This window comes from Antechinus flavipes, chromosome 1 (assembly GCF_016432865.1).
Source record: "Antechinus flavipes isolate AdamAnt ecotype Samford, QLD, Australia chromosome 1, AdamAnt_v2, whole genome shotgun sequence".
Classification (NCBI taxonomy): domain Eukaryota; kingdom Metazoa; phylum Chordata; class Mammalia; order Dasyuromorphia; family Dasyuridae; genus Antechinus; species Antechinus flavipes.
Genome location: NC_067398.1, coordinates 59,344,142 through 59,363,917, shown reverse-complemented (window position 1 = coordinate 59,363,917; position 19,776 = coordinate 59,344,142). Strand labels below are relative to the sequence as shown.

General features: G+C 38.9%; 1 protein-coding gene across 7 annotated transcripts in view; it reads left to right on the top strand.

Annotated features, from left to right (window-relative positions):
* Positions 1 to 19,776, top strand: part of IQSEC1 (IQ motif and Sec7 domain ArfGEF 1) — a 751,998-nt gene that overhangs the window by 695,759 nt on the left and 36,463 nt on the right. For all 7 annotated transcript variants that reach the window (XM_051983715.1, XM_051983682.1, XM_051983690.1 and 4 more), the window contains one exon: positions 18,321 to 18,482. In XM_051983715.1, coding sequence (XP_051839675.1) covers positions 18,321 to 18,482 — 162 coding nt within the window. The remainder of the gene's footprint in view (positions 1 to 18,320; positions 18,483 to 19,776) is intronic.

The window sequence follows — 19,776 nt, the reverse complement described above, 5'->3', positions numbered from 1 at the left end:
CAGTTTTTGCTTGAGGACATCCGTGAATGCTGAGGTTCCAATTCTTATCTACCCATATCTATTATCTCTGAGGGTATTGCACTAAATGACCTCTAAAGTCCCTTTCAGCTTTCAATCTGTGATCCTGTAACCTTTCAGGACATCCTGACCCACTTTTTGGTCAGTTCTAATTGTGCCTGGAATATAGTGTGCATTTAATAAATGCTTATTGATTGAACTAATTGTTGAGAAGTTTTTTCTTTCATGAATACTAAATCTGCTTTTCTGTAATTTCTACCTAGTGTTCCTAATTCTGGGAGAAGGAGCAGTTATGCCTTCATAATTTATTTTTATTTGATTGAAAACTCTGACTTCAGAAATCTCACAATGACCTGGGGGCAATAATGCCAAACTGCTTATTTTCCTCTTTTCACCATCCTTATTTGCCAATAGACTGATGTCTTCTGGGATGACCCTAATTTCTATCTGCTGGGTTTATTTTTTCTGATGAAGGATGCAAGATTCATGGAGACCCTTCCCTGCTAAGTCTATTTGAAAAAGGCTGAGCTGTTCATTCTGGGGTCTCTATTGTTCTTAATATCTTGGAATCACACCTCAGATTTCATGTGCTCCTGGGAACTTAGCCTTAAATAAGATTACCTTAAAGGAGGTTAGAAATGTGACCACCAAATAATTTTGAGTTACAGAAGTATAGGATGTGAGATTTGTACACAGCAGAGAAAGGGAGCTCTGCAGTTCCTTTTGAAAATTGACTTAGTAGACCAAAAAAGGCTCATCTCATCGATGCTAGGTTGCATCCTTGCAGGCTTTTGTGGAACAGAAACATGGTGAATAAGGTAGTTCTTTTTTTTCCCATAAGCCTGGCTTTGGAGAGACCATCAATGGGCTACTACTTGCTCTAGGAAGACAAAATATTATTGACTTCTGTGAGAACTAAAGAAGATTTAATTCCATATTTTTGCATTCACTTATTCTTGATACAAGGTAATTTTTTCCCAAAGCTGCAAAATTCTTCCCCAAAGCTGCAAAATTCTTCCCCAGGTACTGCTTATTTGAATCTTCCTACCTCTCTATCATCTCCCCTCATTTTATTATGAGACTGAAGATTTTTCCTTGAATGTTTTTGTCTATAATTCCAGAAATCCAAGGTGAGCTAGGCACATTCTTTATTCCAAATCTCAACAGGTCATTGAACATCTCAGAGGACCACAAATGGTAAAGGAGAAAGTTTATACAAAACCCCCAAATATAAACTTCATTCATATAAACTCCCAATTCATAGAAACTCCCAATTCCATGGGGAAGGATGGGGGTTGAGGTGCTAATTATTGAAAGCTTTTTTTTCAGTCTGGTTTATTCAAATCCTTTAGAAATGTGGGTGGTATCCAGCAGATGCCAGAGACAAGTCCTGCAGGCAAGAATGAGACAGGAACAATTATCCTGGATGTGAGGTTAAAGGGGAAAAGGTCAGTGGGGTGGGTGGTCCTATGTGTTGTTACCATGCAGCACACAGAAATATTCTTTAAAAATCAAGAAATATCAGTGACAGAGGACATATTGTGTGTCATTCACAGCTCATCCTGGGCAGCCTGAAAAATTGAACTTTGGACTTTTCAGAACCCAAATCGTGCTCACACTGCCTCTGTCTACTATACCTACCCAATAGACCACCCCCTCATACCTCCTTCTTTCTCTCTGTGTCTCTTGTTTTTAATCTAACAAACCTGCCTAAATACTGCTTGGTGGTCTCCTCACCCTGAACTTCCCAGCTAGTACGGATCCTCGTAGAATTCAAGTCTGGAAATTACCTTTGAGGTAATTTCTATCTTTTATTCCATCTTTTATAGTGGAGAAATGGAAGCCTGCCAGTGTGTAGGAAGCATCTTACCCAATGTTACACAGATATTATAGCTGAACTGGTCTGGCACTGTGCACTCTGGTGTTTCTCTAGCTCCATGTCCAACTCCTATTGTCAAGTCAACAGATACTTTTAAGTGCCTACTATGTGCTGTTAAGCACTGGAGACACAAAGAAAGGCAAAAGCAGTTCCTGCTCTCAAGGATGTCATGGAATGACAAGGCAATACATATAAAGGAGCTATATGCAGGATGAACTGGAGACAGCACACAGAGGGAAGGTACAAGCATTAGGAGAGGTCAGAAGAGGCTTCTTGCAGATAATGGGATTTCGGCTGCAATTTGAAGAAAGCCAAGAGGAGAAAGTGAGGAGAGAGGGAATTACAGTCCTAAGAGACAGCCAGTTAAAATTCATGGAGTCAGAAAATGGAATGTCTTGTGCCAAGAGTGGCCAAGGGGCCAGAGCCCCTGCATTGAGCAGCATATTGAGGGAAGCAAGATGTGAAAAACCTAGAAAGGCTAAAAGGGGCCAGGTTAGGAAGGTCTTTAAAAGCCAAGTAGATATTTTTATATGTGATCGTGGAGGCTGTTGGGAGCCATTGGAATAGATTAACTAGGGAAATGACATAGTCAGCACTGTGCTTTAGGAAGATGACTTTGTTGGCTAAGTGGAGAGTGGATCTCAGTGAGCAGAGATGTAAGTTAGGCTGGTAAGGTCCTGCAGGGATCTGGACATTAGGAAAGTCACTTTGGTGGCTGAGTAGAGGATGAATCAGAGTGGAGGGAAGACCCCCCCATAAATACACCCAAGCAGGCTCTAGACTAATCCAGGGGTAAGTAATGAGGGTCTGCACTAGAGTGGTTGCAATAGCAGGGAAGATCATAGTGTGATTTCACTAGCTCTTGGCTTCCCATGGAAATCCTATGTTTTTTTTATTTTATGGCTTTAGAAATATTATTCTGTTGCACATGGTTAATATATTGGATTGCTTGCCATCTAGGGAGGGGATGAGAGGAAGGAAAGGAAAAATAAATTTGGAATACAAGATTTTGCAAAGGTGAATGTTAAAAATTGTCTGTGCATATGTTTTGAAAATAAAAAGCTTTAATAACAAAATTTTAAAAAGAAATATTATTCTAGCCAAAGGGGATCTAGGGTAAAAAAAAGTTAAGAACCACTAATCCAATCTGACTTTCTGGTTTTGTTGATAAGAAAGCTAAAAACACAAACTCTTGATTTGTCCAAGGATCATTGGCCACTATTCTCATACCATCATCAAAAAATGTTGCAAAGGTAGAATCAAACGGCCCTTGACCACAGCTTGGAGGGGGCAGATGAAAGAGAGTACAGAGTCTAAGATGACTCCCAGTTTGTGAGCCCAAGGGCCTGGGAGGATGGTGTTGCCATGGACGGTCACAGAGGAGGTAGGGAGATTGGTAAGGAAGTCATTGGATCCTCAGCCTCAGAGCTGAAAGGACCTTGGAGAGCTTAGTCCAACCACTCCTTTCTTTTTGTGGATAAGAAAACTGAAGCTATGCGATGACCCAATCCACGCTAACACAGGTGGTAGAGACACATAGAACTAAAAACAAAGGTCTTTTCTTTCAAATTTCATCATGCAATACTATTCTGTCACTCCAAGCAAAGTCTGAGAGAGCAAACCTTGTGTTTTGTTAGGGGAAGTGTTAGGAAGAGAGAGGCAGGACTTACAGAAAATTTGGTAGCCAGTTGGGAAGGGAATCAAAAATGACTGCTCTGGACATCAGGGCAGTGGTTCTCAAAGGGGGGGCCCACAGAAGTCTGGAAGGGGGGTCTCTGAAACATTTCCAGAAAGTCTATACATTCAAAATTGGCTTTTATTTCTAATATGGTAAATATCTATAAGTATAACCCACAGAAACAAAAAACTCAATAACTCAATAATTTTTTAATAGTATAAAGACACTGAGAACAAAAGTTTGAGAACCAGTGCACCAGGCCCAAGGTTCTGGTAGCAGCCTCAGCCCCCTCCCCTTTCACTTTAAGACCTCCCTCTGATTCTCCTCCCTTCCTACAAGCTGCTTTCCCAGAGTAGGCCTCTGGCTGCCCATGCCCTTCCCGTAAGGGAGCTGCTTCAAGCTGAACAAATGTAACCAAAAAAAAAAAAAAAGGAAAGGAAAACACTATGTAATAGTAACCTTAGAAAGTGACCGGCGCCTGCGTGTGTATATGTGAACCTCACCATGCCCAAGTTGTTTCTGTGTGACGCCAGTACCAGTCTGCCTTAGATTATCAACTCCCAGAGGGTAGAGACGTGTGGATATGTTCTTTTTGGTACCTGTCCCAGTTCAGACCCCCAATAAACACAAGGCTTCTTCCCTGCCAGCTGCCACATCTGGCTTCCAGAAACAGAAAGAGCTTGCCTGTTTGCACCGAGTAGTGTGATGGGGATGTTAGAAGTCACCAGGAGATATTGAGGGAGGAAAGGTGAAGGGGATTTAATCTGCACATGGTGCTCCTTCATCTAGAATGCTGATGTTCTGAGGCTAGACCCCCATCTTGGGGTACCTAACTGGTTCCCTTCTTCCACAGCTTCCTTTCCATTTTAGGAGCTGGAAAAGGCAGCCCTCCCTGCCTTTCAGGACTCCCATTCTCTTGTGTAACTTTTCCTTCCCTTGGAAGCTGAGGGCACACACTAAGCTTAGCCACCCACTTCAGGAAAGGCCATAATAAGAAGGAGCTTGGGGTGGAGGCAGGGGTGAGGGCAGAGGGGGTTCTAAACAGGACAGACCTCCCAAGTTTGGGGGGGTAAGGCTGTCATGAAGTCGCAGCACTTAAAAGCTAGGACACTCTCTAGAAACATTTTTAAAAGCATCCTTGTTTTCCTGCCTTCGGTTTTAGTAGCAATTTCTTTTTCAAAGGTTTAGCTGTGGAGATCCTTTGGATAAATTCCTATCTAGGGCAAAGATGAAAAAATGGCCTAACACTGGATAGAGTTCTTGGCTTCTGGGCTTTGTGATCTTAGGCAAATCAGGTTACCCCTCTGAACTTTAAGTTTTCTTATCAACAACATCAGAAAGTCAGATTGGGGTACTTAACCTTTGTCTGTCCTACACCCTGTTGACTTTCTAGTGAAGCCTAGAATAAAAAGCCTGGCAACTAAATCATTGGCTCTTCAGCCTTAGAGCTGAAAATTTCAGGGGAGTTGTGAACCTGGATGAGAAAAAAAAATTACATCTTTATTTTAAAATGAAAAATTCTATGCCTAGAAAATATTTTGCTTGGAGTGACAGAATAGTATTGTAACAATGAAATTCAAAAGAGGAGACCTCCATTTGAATTCTATGTGTCTCTCGCACTTGTGTTACTTTGGATTGGGTCATCTCTTAGTCTCAGCTTTTTTATCCACAAAAAGAAAGGATTGGTTGAATTAATTCTCTAAGGACTTTTCAGCTCTAAGGCTAGGTGGTCTCTGAAATCCCTTCTAAGTGAATGAGTTTCAGGAATTTAATCTCTCTGTCCCTTCAGGGAAGGTTCTCTCCTCCCCCCTCCCTTGAAATATTTTTGTATTTTTGTACTTAATATTATTTTTTTTCTAATTACATATAATGACGGTTTTCAATATTGTTTTTGTACAACTTTAATCTCCAAATGTTTCTCCCTTCTTCCCTTCTCCCCCCAAGACAGAAAGCAATCTGATATAGATTATATATGTACAATCATGTTAAACATATTCCATGAAATACTTTTTAGTGGCCCAGCTAGTCCATCCATGGCACTCAATACACACATAGCTGTGTATTAATATGATCCTTTGGGAGGTGTTGTAGCCCTTTGGCAGGGTCTTAAGAAGCATCCCATCTCAGACTTTGGGAGCTATCAAGAAGAAAAAGTTGGCCTTGACCCCTGGACAGATTTTACTGCCAGTTCATATCAACAGTTTGAGTGACTACTTTGGGTCCAAAGACACATTCACTTCCACAGAATGAGGAGAGTCAAACTCAGTTCTAATCTCTTGGATTGGAATTTTGTTAATGACTTCTTCTTGCCTGAAATGTCAGATGAAATCTGAAACTGGGTGTGCTCTTGGATATGCTTGTTGCTAAAGATAATTTGGGGGGAAGGGCACAATCTTATTTAATCATCCAGTTCATATACAATCATTTATTTTACATACATTTTTACTCTGTTCCTTCTATTGTCTACCATCACCAACCACAAGTGAAAAACAAGAAAAAATAAAACACCTCATCATAAACATGCATAATCCAGAAAAACAGATTCTCACATTAGCCACATCCAAAAATGTGTCTCTCTTCATTTTAACTTCAGTCACCTCTCTGGCAGGTGAGAGACTTGTTTCATCTTAAGTTTTGTAGGCAATGGCTTCTTGCATTGAGCAGAGTTCTGAAATCTTTCAATGTCATTTTTCTGGATAATGCTGCCACTGTATAAACTATACTCTTATTTCTGCTCACTTACCTTTTCATGAATTCACAGACATCTTCCCAGTTTCCTCTGAAACTGCCTATTTTTATCATTTCTTATGGCACAATAATATTTTATCACCTCCGTGTATGATTTGATCATATATTTTCTAATAAGGGGACATCTCCTTAGTTTCTAGTTTGGGGCTGCCACAAAAAAAAAAAAAAAAAAGAGCTTTAATCAAATATCATTGTTCATAGAGGTCTTTCCTCTTTCTTTTATCTCTTTGGGATATAGGTCCAGCTGTACACTACAGGGGGTTCAAGTACTCACACAGTTTAGTAACTTTGGGGACATAGTTCCAAATTACCTTCAAGTTGGCTGTAGCTCTACCAAAAGTGCACTAACGTTGCCTGTTGTCCCTGAAGCCCCACCACATTTGTCATCTTTACCAGTCGTGTGAGTGTCATTGAACCCATGAGGGCAAGTTTGAAATGTTTCCTCCAGACTCATGCTTACTTTCCTGTGGGTGTTGTAAGATTCTTTTTTTCCTTCCTCTGTGCTCACGTGGGATTAGAAGAAGCTTCCCTGGAAAGAAAGGCTGTGTACCTAGTACTATGCCAGGTGTTCATAGAAAGGTCAAAGTAGTCCTGATTCCTTCCCTAAAATGCTAATGATCTAGATACAAACAAGTGTACATTCAATGTATGTGTATATAGTATTGTATGTGTACAGTGTATAAAATTTACACACACAAATTTACTATATTGGCTCCAGCAAGTACTACGCCCTATGCCTTTCCCTTTAAAAAAAAAATTCTTTTTTTTCTGTTCTAAACTTAACAAGTACTAAATACAATGAGTATTTTCCACACATGTAGCAAAACAGAAAAGGAGGATTGAGCATGAAACTGAATCTCTTTACTTATAGCCTGTTTAAGGGTATAATAAATCCAATATGTTACTTTAAAATCTGTAATTCCTTCTGGCCCTTTTTCCTTTTCTTTTCTGTGAATTATTTTTAAGGCTTCGGTGACCTTCCTTTCTCTCTTTTTATTTTCTTTCTGTTTTTTTTTCTTCCAACCCAAAACCCCACTGTTCCTTCTATCTACTCTCCTCAGTGGAAAAAAAATTCAAATGAACCTTATGACAATTATGTATAATTGAGCAAAACAAAAGTGCTTACATATGAAAATGTTTGTCTTGTTCTGCATCTTGAGTTCATCACCTCTCTATCCTGAGGCAGATAGCATGTTTCATCCTTAATCCTCTGGAATCATGGCCTATGGCTTCATTTGATCAGAGTTCTTAAGTCTTTCAGAGTTATATATTTCCTAATCCCCATAGTTACTGGTGAAGTCTCCCTCCTTAGATTACCTTATATTTGCTTATCTGTATATATGTTCTGTCCCATCATTATAATGTAAAATCCTTTGAGGGCACAGATAATTTTGTTTTCATCTGTGTATCTTCAGCACCTAGTATGCTAAAGCATGCTTTTTTCTATGCTTTTTGCAAAGCAAGTATTTAATGTTTAAGTTAAATCTAATATAGGTTATCCTTATTTTTCCCAAGTCTAGTTTGTATAAAAACCTGAGCACAGACTATAATTGGGTTCTTAGTAATTACTTGTGTAGCTTCAGAAAAGCTCCATTTCTGTGTCTTCTTGTACTATGAAGGTGGCATTGGTTTATCAAAGGCTATACCAGTAGCACTTAAGTTTTAATAGGTTCTACCCAATTGCAGCACCTGTCTGGGTGTCTGTCTTCTGCAGATGACTTACTGGAGCTAAAGAATTATCTATTAAGTCTTAAGTCATGGGAAAGGTTCAATTCTGCATCAATAGAGACCATGGAGCATTCTTAAAAGAAAAGACCATTGAATGAATATTCAAACATAGGTTTGATTCCATATTGGCCACTAGAATGAGTTATGTGATAATGAGCAAGCAACGTACAATTTCTCCATCTGCAAAATGGACATACCATACTTTCTCATGGGGTTATTGGAAGGAAAATGGTTTGCATTTATTCTTTAGAGTAGTGTGTGAATGTTAACTATTAGGAGGAGATACTGTGTGGCTTTCTCTCATATTTATAAAGACAAGAGAAACTTAATGGTGTGACTTTGGGCAGCTCCTATGAAATCTCAGCCTCAGTTTTCCTCAATTAAGGGAATGGTTTTGACTATATAATCTAAAGTACCCTCAGGCCCCAAGTCCTATATTCTTCCCACATTTCTTCTTAATGATGATATTTCTTTTCAGTCCCTTGTGAATCATGACACAAAACCTCTGTATTACTGAACATAAAAACCTAGGACAAAGGTAGTCTTTTCATAGAGAAATAATAAAGCACAAAATCTTAGAATTGAAACGAACTCACAGACCATCTAGTCCAACCTATACCCTAATGAGGGTCTTCTATAACATCCCTAATAAATGATTATCCAAACTTTGCCCAAAGACTTCTAGTTAAGGCTCCCATTATCTTGCAAAGCAATCCATTGCATTTCATCTTGCACACTTTACTTCTCTAATTATAGTTCTTTTGGCAGGCATGTTAAACTGTCAATACCTATTGACCTTGCAGCTCACCATTATCCCCAGATCTTTTTCACAAAAATAGCTGATTAGCCATGACTCTACCATCTTATGCAAATTTGAACTGAAATGTGGGAATTCTTTATCTGTTTCCTCCTTTTGTCTAGATGGTCTATAGGATACTCCCACAATACCACTGCCATTCTTCCTTCCATTCATCTCCACACAGTTGCCATCTCAACTGTTTCTCTCCTTTAGCTTTTGGATTTCCTCACTATAATTTCTTAATAGTTTAAGGCTTTTCAGCCCTACTCATGTTTTCCAATTCTATTTCTTTTGTAGAAGGTGTATTCTTCTCTAGCTGCAGTGTAGTCAGGATCCTTATATCTCATCAAATCTTAGTGATATCCATGACATGAACTTTGCCTTTTTGCATCATGATTATTATTGGAACATTAATTTAGACTAGTGGATCTCAAAAGGCATCTAGTTCAATCCCTTCATTTTATAGATGAAGGTCCACAGAGTTTAATACATCTTATTTATTACCCATATTTTGTATGTTCTGTGAATTACTGTGTTGTTGCCATTTTCCTTCTGTTTCATTTTCTGTTTTCTATAATATCTAAGTCGGTAGATACATGCAGGCCCCCATGCACCATTTAGTCTCTCATCTCTGTTCCTTTGTTTTTGCTTTTCCATGTGCATGCAGTACATTCCCTCCTAACTCTACTTCCTAGAGAGTCAATCCTTCCTTTAAAACACAGCTCAAGCACCATCTTATCTTGTCCTCCCAAATACTACTGCTCTCCCATTCAAATGATTTTGTGTTAACTACCTCATATATTTTGTGTTTATTCAATTAATATTTATGCCATACACATATATCATTATATATTTTCTCTATTATTAGAATGTCAGCTCCTTGTAAATAGGGATCATTTAATTTTATATATACGATATAGATTTGTATGTTTATATGTATGTAATTGTTTTATATATTTGTTTTTGTAAATATTTGTGCCTACACATATTTATATGTATATACTTGTGTATATGTGTGTATGAATGTGCATATTTATATTACATAAATGTGTGCAATGTTTGGACATGGTTGTTTTATAGGTATATTTATATGTGCATAGGTATGTATATGTGTATACATATATGTATGTCATATATGTACATTGTGTTTAGTTTATATTTTGTATGAATATGCACCATTTATACATAGTTGTTTTATATATTCTAATATGTACTACATGGCTGTGTGGGCATATTATATATCTATGTTTTGTTTGTACATCGTTGTTAGACTGTGAACTCCTTGAAGTCAGGGATTGTTTTTTTGCCTTTCTTCATATTTCCAGAGTTGACTTAGCACAGAACCTGATACACATTAGGTACTTAATAAATGTTTGTTGACTTAAGAAACACAATGTACAACCTAAGTAGATATAAAATATATTAAGTAGATAAGTTTATTTTGGTGTGGTAAAGGGAAATAAGCAAAGTCTCCATGTGAGAATGAGCACTTCAATTGAAAGAGTATTTAAAGGCAGCTAGAGGTTCTGAGTTTGATGTCTGGGAAACGGCCAAGGTATCCCCAGGAAATGCAGTGCCTTGTTCAAGGAAGTCAGTATTCAGTTCAGGTGAATCATGGGGAGACATAAAAGGGAATAATAAATGTCTAAAGTCTAGAAAGGGAGGTTGAAGTCATATTGGGAAGAACTTTAGATGCCAAACTGAGGAGTTGCATTATTATCCCAGATGCAATAAAGGGCCCCTGGGGATTGTTGAGTAGAGAAGCCCTTGGCTAGCTCCTTAGCAGTTGTGAAGAATAAATGAGAAAAGGAGGCAGGAACACCAGTTAGGTTCCTGCAATAGTCAACCAGGAGGGAGAAATGTTATGGATAAAAGACCTTAGGTTTGTGTCTCATTTCAGAAGTCAAAATAAAATGTGACTATCTACATCTAAATATGGGAAGTCAGTGTGATAGAGGAGAAAGAGAAACAGATTTGTATTCAGAAGATCTATACTGGAGACCCAGTTTTTGCCACTTTTTACATATATGCCCTTGGACAAGTGCCCTTAACTCCTAGATTTGTCTCCTTCTGTAAAAAATGATGGAGTTGAACTAATGTTTAAGGTCCCCTTCCAGCTTTAAATCCCGTGATCTCGTGGCAGGGGAGCAGCTCTGGATGTCACAGCCAAAGATGGAATATAATTGTTGAGATAACATCTTCATCTCAACACTCGACAGAATAGTTCAGATGTTATCAGCATCCAAACAAAAATTTCTCTTGTCATTGTCCTTTTCCCATCTTAACGAGTTGTCTGTGTCTGTTTTTTCCTCTCCTACCAAACTATAAGGTCCCCTCTGGCTGCATCTCCTGCAACTTTGGGTATTGCCCGCTAGCACCCAGCAAAGTGCCTAGTAGATACCCAACAGCTCCCTAATCCTGGTAAAAAGGAAGAGTAGCTCAGTTATTTGGAACACTTAGATGGTTCAATATGCCACACCTACACCCTAGGAATAAAAAAGACCAATTGCAACATTGTTAAAGTCATTTAAATTGTTATCTCCACGTCAATGAGGATAGAGCACTGAGCTCAGATTGAGTTCACATCTACCTTAGATGCACAATAGCTGTGAGACCCTGGACAAGTCACAAACTCTGTTTACTTCAATTTCCTTATCTGTAAGTATGGGGATAATTGTAGCACCTACGTCTCTGGGATATTTTTGTTACAATCTTATAAGCTAATATTTGTTAAGCACAACCTTAACTTAGGATTCTTATTATCATCATCATCTTTCCTATGATCTCAAAAAAGAGAGCTGAGTTAAAAGTTAGGGAACTTGGTTTTGAATCTCAGCTCAGCTACTTCCTACTACATGACCTTAAACAAACAAATTGCTTAACTTCCCTGTTCCTCAACGGGAAGATTAGACAAGCACAGACAACTCATTAAAATGGGAGAAGGACACTCACCAGGTACATTTTTGTTTGGCTGCTGATAGTGACTTAACTCTTCTGTCTAGTGTTGACTTATTATATCTCAACTCCTGTACATCAGTTTCCTCATCTTTAAAAATGATTAAATAGAACCTGTAGTGTTACTTTGCAGAGCTGTTGTGATTATCAAATGAGATAATCAATAGGAAACTTTTTGAAGAGTATGAAGCCTTTTTGTAAACTGTAAAGTACAAAATAAATGCGAGGATCAAATGAGATCATGTATGTGGAGCAATCCAGAAACCTGAAAGAGAATACTAATGCTTGACTGTGATCATTCACACTCTCACTTTAAAATGGAAGACGTGAAGACTGAAGTGACTGAAACCAAGAGTAGAACTCTGCCCAGCACACCAGACAGCTTCTATAATTGTGAAATGATCATACTTAAGAAAGCCAATGAGAATTCATTCATGATGGAGAACTTGGTTATTTCTGATAGCTAGATAACTAAAGTAGATAATTGAAAATGGGAACCAAGAAGGACCTTTGAAAATCACACAGAGAGTGTTTATTAGAATACACCTAAGGAGCACTACCTGGAACAAAGATAAATTGAAAGTTTTTATTTTATTTTATTTTGTTTTTAACATGACCTGTGATTTCATTGGTGTGAGAAATTAAGGGTTAGGAAACTCCCTCTCCCACCATTGCAGATCCTCACTGCTTTACAGTTTTGTTTTGTTTTTAATAGTGTTAACACTTTAGAGTGTTAAGGGAATTGGCTGGGGGACTCAGTTACTGAGAGATTAAATAACTTATCCATTGTCACCCAACCAATGTGTGTCAGAAATAGGAGCTAAGCCCACATTTTCCCAACTCCATGATTGCTCCCTTTTCAGTACATCAGGCTTCTCGTTTATAAGAGTCCAGAGAGCTAGGAAAGGGATTGTTCTCTAGGAAGAGCTCACCTTGGGATGTCTTTCTGATGTAACGTAAAGAGAACCAGCTTACCAATGAAGAGATCATAGTCTCTGCATTTATTTTATGGCCTTGAATGAGATATGTGGCCTTGTGAGAGGCAATACTCTGATTCGTTGTGGATATCAGATAAGATTATTAGGAAAGCTTTGGAAAGTATAAAGCACATAGTGATGTGAAAGTTCTCTTTATTATTATTTTGTGGTCTTATTCCTCCTAATATTGATGGGGAATTTAGAATCACGTAGAATTAAAGTCCAAGTTTCAGTCTTTGCTAGACAAAAGGTGTTTCCCCAATACTGTTCTGAGATCGAGGTTCCCCTGAGGATACTGGGTCATGTCCCAAGCCTGAGCTAGCAACAGAAGATCATAGACCTTAAAGATGTCAGATTGTGACAAGCACCCACAATATTTCCTTTCTTTTCTTTCTTTTGTCCAAGCACCATGAGATAGGGAGATAGACTTGCAGATTGGTTGACTATCTAACAAATTCCAATTTCAACACATTCCTCTGGAGTTATGGGCAAGATTTATACCCCTGAGCCCAGTGGGGTGTGAAGGTGAAACTGGGGACAGACTCCCTTTCCTGAAATTTGGTGCAAAAAACAAAACTCTGTACGCCATTAGCCTAAGTTCAGGTCTCTGAACGTATTTCATTCATACAACAAGTATTTGTTAGGAGTATGCTGTTTTTTCAATGAGAAAGAAAGAAAGATACTGTGGAAGATATAATAGAAAAATATAGCAGCCTCTGCCCTTGAAGAGTTCCCTGAGACTTCCCTACAAGAAATAATTAGAAAACAATTATCTCTGGTATGTAATCAGGTGCCAAATTAAATATAATCAAATGATCAAGGTTGCATGGTACGAGTGCTATAGGCTGTCAAGAGGAGAGATCCGTTTGGGGAAGCCTTCAAAACTTCAATAACCTTAAAGGAAATTACCAGGATAATCCCGCCCCTGGAAGTTACATTTCCTTGGGACCAACAGGAATTGGACCTTACATTGTGTTGATATTGTTTTTCAGGACTATGTATAACAGTAAAACATGCTGAGAAATGGTGTTTTCTTTTGCTTTTTTGTTGAAAGCATTTCCCTTTGCTGCCTTTTACTTTGTTGTTAGAAAATTGGAATTTTCTGATAAATTCTAGAATGAAATTCACTGCCAATTGGAAATAAATATGGTTAAGCCATCTGGGAAGCTGCAGCAGAAAAAGCTTCTGGATATTCCCAGGGGGATGGAAGAGAGAAAGAATTTTGAAAACTGGGGTAGAGTTTGTGTGTTTTGGGAAAACCTGGATTACTTTGACATTGGGAGGTTGGAGAATCTGGGGAAGAGATGGTGTTTAGAGATGTGTCATTAGGAGTAATGATGACTGAGATGGATCAAAGGTGAACCTTCTGACAAAGTTTCTAGGGTTATGGTTGTGTGATTGTTCTTAGATAAAAATAGTTGTCATCTTGCTTGCAAGGTACATTTGATTTAACTTGTCCTTAGAAATGCAGTATCCTTGAAGTCTTTCTGGAGAGTCAGGAATAGTTCAGGAACAGTTCACTTCTGCTGAGAGGCAGATGGACCCTAGCCTGTCTCTTCTCCCCATCCCCCAAAACAGCCAGGTGGTGGCCAATAATTTCCCAGAGGGACAGAGGGCACTGACCTGTATGTCTTCAAAGAATGAATGTTTTCTGCCCTGCCTGGACCCCCCAGGAAAAGGGTAGGAAATGGCTCCAATTCTCCAGTGAGACCACCAAATACAAATGTTCTTGACAGTTAAGCTGATTCTTTCCCCCGGTTCCCTGTTTAAAAGAGAAATTGTTCTCCCAGTGGAGACAAAATGGAAGGACTTTCTGGAGGAGCTGTCAACATGATTTACCAACAAGTGGTCTCCTGGGTAGCAGTATTTTTCCTCCTAGATGGTTCTACCTTATAGGCACAAGACAGGCTGACAAAAAAAGCCAAAAATCTGACAGAAATCTCGTTATGGAGCAATGGGGAAACTTCATTTCAGTAGCACAATTCTGACAGTTTTCTGAGCCTGCCACATGGGCATAGTTTATTATTCTAAGGCCTTCAAAACAGATGTCTTGTCCATCCAGCTGCCCTGGGACCTCAGGTACTGGGGATAAAGAGAAGAAGGCAACTTTCTCAAACTACACAGTTAAGGATATGGCAAATGGGGTAACTCTTTCTTCCATTAACCTTCCCCCCCTACTTTATAGAAGCATTCCCACTGATCAGTTTAGTCCAGAGCAGGATTAGGCAACTCCAGTTTCAAATATTACATCAAACATTTGTTAAGCTTGCTTCATGGGTACAGAATATTCTCTAATAGCTGGGGGAAGAGATACATGGCTTACATAAGACAAGGCCTCTGATCCTATGGAGAGAGAGGAAAAACCCACAAAGTTGGTCAATTAGTTAATTAACAAGTATTTATTAAATAACTGCTCTGTGCCAGAAGGTGTGCAAGGGCTGAGGATTATAAAGACAAAAAATGAAGCCTGGCCCCTTTCCTCTAGCAACTTCCATTCTTTCTACAGGGATGTATACAAATACCATATGTAGTTTATATTTAAAAAGAGTCTCACCACTTTCCTGGGACCACAGAGAGTATGAAAGGTAGTGACAAATACTAAAACTGGGCAGTTAGGATGGAGGCAGTTTGTGAAGGGCTATAAGTGCTCAACAGAGAATTTGTCTTTGACCCCCAAAGATCACAGGGACAGGAATTCATTGAGTAGTATAATGACATAGTCAAATCTGTGTAGAGGATGGATTGGCAAAGAGAAAAAGATCTGAGAATCAAGGGTAACTGTGAGGGTATGAACACAAAATTGGATGAATATTGACATGCACCGAGATTAGAAAGAAAATCAGATTTAGGGAGAAAAGTGATCTCAGTCTTACGTATGTTGTATTTGTGGAACAACCAGATAGAGATATTCTGTTCCTACAAAACTTAGTCTAGTTAGATTTGACTTGGGAAACTTAGCTCTTTGATAATTTGAAAACCTTAGCAATGATCATTCTAACCTTCCTTATTTGCTCATTTATTCAACAAACATTGATTGAGCACCAATCATGTGCCCAGCCCTGAAGTAGATCATTGTGAAGAAAACCAGAAAAAAATATTATATGATGTAGAACCTTAGACTTTAATAAAAGTTCATTTCTCCCCTACTCTTTAATTTTAAAGAGGAAGAAATTCAGGCCCAGAGAAAAGAAAGATCATAAAAAAGCAAAGTCATAAAGGCTTTAATAGAGCAAAGATTTGAAACCCATGTCCTTTCCATAATGTTGTGCTGCTCTGGAAGAGTTTCCCAGCATGGTTAGGAAGAGAAAACACTGATTATATGGGACATAGTAAGGAATAATTCCAAGACTATATATAATCTGGTCTCAGGTGGCTTTTTAGAAGAGGTGAATCACAAGTTTATTCTGAAAAGCCTCAGTTTTGAACTGGCTGAGAGGAGAGGGGATACTATCCTGAAAATAGAAAAAAAAAAAAAATACCTTAGTCAAGACAAATAGTTGTGTGGCAAAGAGACAGGACTGATCAAGGTAGATGGTTCACATTGGGGGTGAATGGGAGATATTTGAAGAAATAAGGTAGGACCAGTTAATATAAAGTCTGGAATGGCAGGCTAAGGAGAAGGAGAAGTAGGTCTGGAATTTCTTGGTTCCAGAAGGGTCATATTAGAAATGAAGAGAGCAGTTGGGTGCAACATAAACAGGAGTAATGAAAAAGCTCCGGGTATTTGTTTGTTTGTTTTTCACCAAAGAGGCTTCCTATAGCCAAATCGATGAGAGCAAGTTCCCCTGAGCATTGAGCAAAGAGCAAAGAGCCAAATGTACAAAGGAAAAGGAGAGAACCTAAGCATCTGAATAACCCATAATCAGAATTATTAACCCTGTATAATAGCTAGATGGATGAAGGGGTTCAGCTCCCATGGGTTCAATGATCTCTCTGAATATGACTCTCACATCAGTCTATGTAGCCCTAGTTTTTCCTCTGATCTTTTGATACAATTCACTAATTGCCTGGTAGACATTTCCAACTGAATGTCCCCAAAACATCTCAAACTCAACATATCCAAAATAATACTCATTATCCCCTCCTAAAAACCTATTCTTTAAAAAAAAAAATTCTCTTTTCCTGAGTTCAAATCCAGCCTCAGACATTTACAGGCTGTGTGATCCTGGGCAAGTCACTTAACCCTATTTACCTTGGTTTCCTCATCTGAAAAATGAGCTAGAGATGAAAATGTCAAATCACTCCAGTACTTTTGCCAAGAATACCTTAAATGAGGTCAGAAAAGGTTGGACACAACTGAAAAACATCTAAGCAACACAACAGTTTCTGTTCAGAGTTGACATTGGTTCTCTAATCTAAGTTCATAGGGGTATGCTCAATTTCTCACTTTCCCTCACATCTGAATAATGTGTTAGAGGTCAAATCTTGTCAACTCTACCACTGCAATAGCTCCTACCTACTGTGCAATAGCTACCACATCAATCTCCTTTTCTGTGGTCTTACATCCATTCTTCTTGTTCCAGTCCCCAACACCTCTCATTTGGACTATTAGAACAACTCTTTCTTGAGTTTCCCAGGCAATTCACTTCTCTCTCCACTTCAAATGATCCATCAATCTGACCACATCACTTTCCAGTTGGTAAACTCAAATGACTGCTGTTTATCTCCCTTATAAACTCATCTGATTGGTGTTTAGTGTTTTTCATAACTATTCCCCATTCTTTCCAGGCCAATTATACATTATCTCCTGTCATATTTTTTTTGGTTAGGTATCTGGCCATCCTGCTGTTCCCCACCCAACACTGCATTTACCTCTCTAAATTGACTGTTGTCCATCCATGTAATGATGTGGTCCCCTCTCCTTTCTACCTGCTGGAGTTTCAGTAGAATTCCTTAAAGAGTCAGTTCCAAGAGCATATAAAAACTTGTGATGCCTTTTCCCTTCTTCCTCCCAATTTGTTTTTGCATGTTCTTTGTAAATGTACACAAATACATGTATATATATATATATATATGTGCATTATATATACATGTGTGTATATGTGTATAAATAAGCAACTAGGGAACAGTGAATAGAGGACTGGACTTGGGCTCAGGATTACTTCAGAAACTTATCAGCTGTGTGACCCTGGGCAGGTTGCTTAATCTTTCTCAGAACTCATCTATTTCCTTATCTGTAAAATAGCTTCTACCTCACAAAGTTGTTATGATGATTGAAAGAACACACAAAGTGCTTTGCAAACCCTGCAGCACTAATATAAATACTAGCCACATATGTGAATTTTATCTTTCCCATTAAAGTAAAAGCTCCTTCAACATAAGGATGTTTTGTCTTTTATGTATCTCTAGTATCTGGGATGGTTCCTGACACATAGTAGGTTCTTAATCACAACTTATTGATAAAATTATATTGACTTTGAGCTAGCAGATTTTCCCAAAGCTTCTACACCATGCCCACAGATAGGTGAGTCTGGTTCATGTCCCTATGTTGGGGGGTGTGGTACCAGGCTAAATGTTTTTGTTTTGTTTTCTCCCCAGGAAACCTGAAAAGGGAGTCCAGTACCTCATTGAGAGAGGCTTCGTCCCTGACACGCCCGTGGGTGTAGCTCATTTCCTTCTTCAGAGGAAAGGTCTCAGCAGGCAAATGATTGGAGAGTTCCTGGGGAACCGGCAGAAACAGTTCAACCGGGATGTGCTTGAGTGAGTAGAATTTGGGTTGAATGTTCCCAGTGCATGGATAAATTCTGTATACTGGTCTGAGATTGAAAACTTATATGGTGTAGATGCTGCTCCTTTCCAAGGAGAATTCTGGGCACTGTGAACCAAGGAAGGAGGTGGGAGACCTCACTTTCACTGCCAATTAATCAATAAAGATTTATTGAGCACCTACTGTGTGCCAGGTACAACTGGAGACACAAAAAAGTGGGAAAAGGCAGTTCCTGTCCTCAAAGAACCTACAGTCTAATGGGGGAGACAACATGCACATCTTATCGTTTCCACTGTGTGTGTGCTTCATACACATTGCCTCTCTCGTTAGTACACACTGTCACACGTAGGCTTTATTAATCAACAACAGGGCTAATGTTTCAAAGCAGAATTGATCAGCAGAATGCTTATGGGGATTTATAGACCTCTCAGTGACCGATATTTACTCTGAATTTATGTGACAATTGCTTTCCGAGGGAGGAAACCTATTAATTTGGGGGCCTTTCCCCTTTCTGAAGCTTTGCAATAATTTATTGCTGGAAATGAAATCACATTATGTTCTGCATATAACTCCCATCAGTGAGAGCAGGAGAAAAGCTATTACTATTTCAAGACCACCTCACCTTGCTACAGAATGGGTAGCCCAGAGCCCAGCATCTAAATATAGCCCCCTTCATTGTTCTTAGAATCTCTAGATTCTTTTAAAACTTGGCCCAAGTGCCAGTGATCCTTCCCCTTTCCCTCCCCAGTCATTAGTGGTTTTCCCTCCATCCTTTTATATTTATCATACCTCAGTACCTAGCAAATAACAGGCTCTTAATTAACACTTGTTAATTACTGGCTAACATCTAATTCACAGGAATGATTTTCCCCTCTTACTAGCATAAAAATCTGAAGCTTTAGATTGATATGCTAGTATATTCTAGCATATACACCTAGTATGACCAAGGAACTGGTTCTCTATCATAAGACCATATCTTAAAGATAGAGTCTCTCCTTCTATTGAGCTCTTCTTCTGCTTAGATGCTACTTGAAAGTATGAAGGCAAGATACTGGAGTTTATTGGTCTGGCTTTGGATAGGGAATAGCTATAGAAGTCACCTCAGGCTCATTCAATTCAGAGACTTGCTTTCTCCCGAGAAGTTTGGGGTTCAGGACCCCCTTTCTACTTGGCTATGTGGTTAAGGGCATGTGCATATGGGGAGGGCAGGTGCTCACAGTTCTGGAACTCTCATTGTACCACCACTGTTGTTCTCTCTGGTCTGGGATAGAAGAAATAATCATTTGG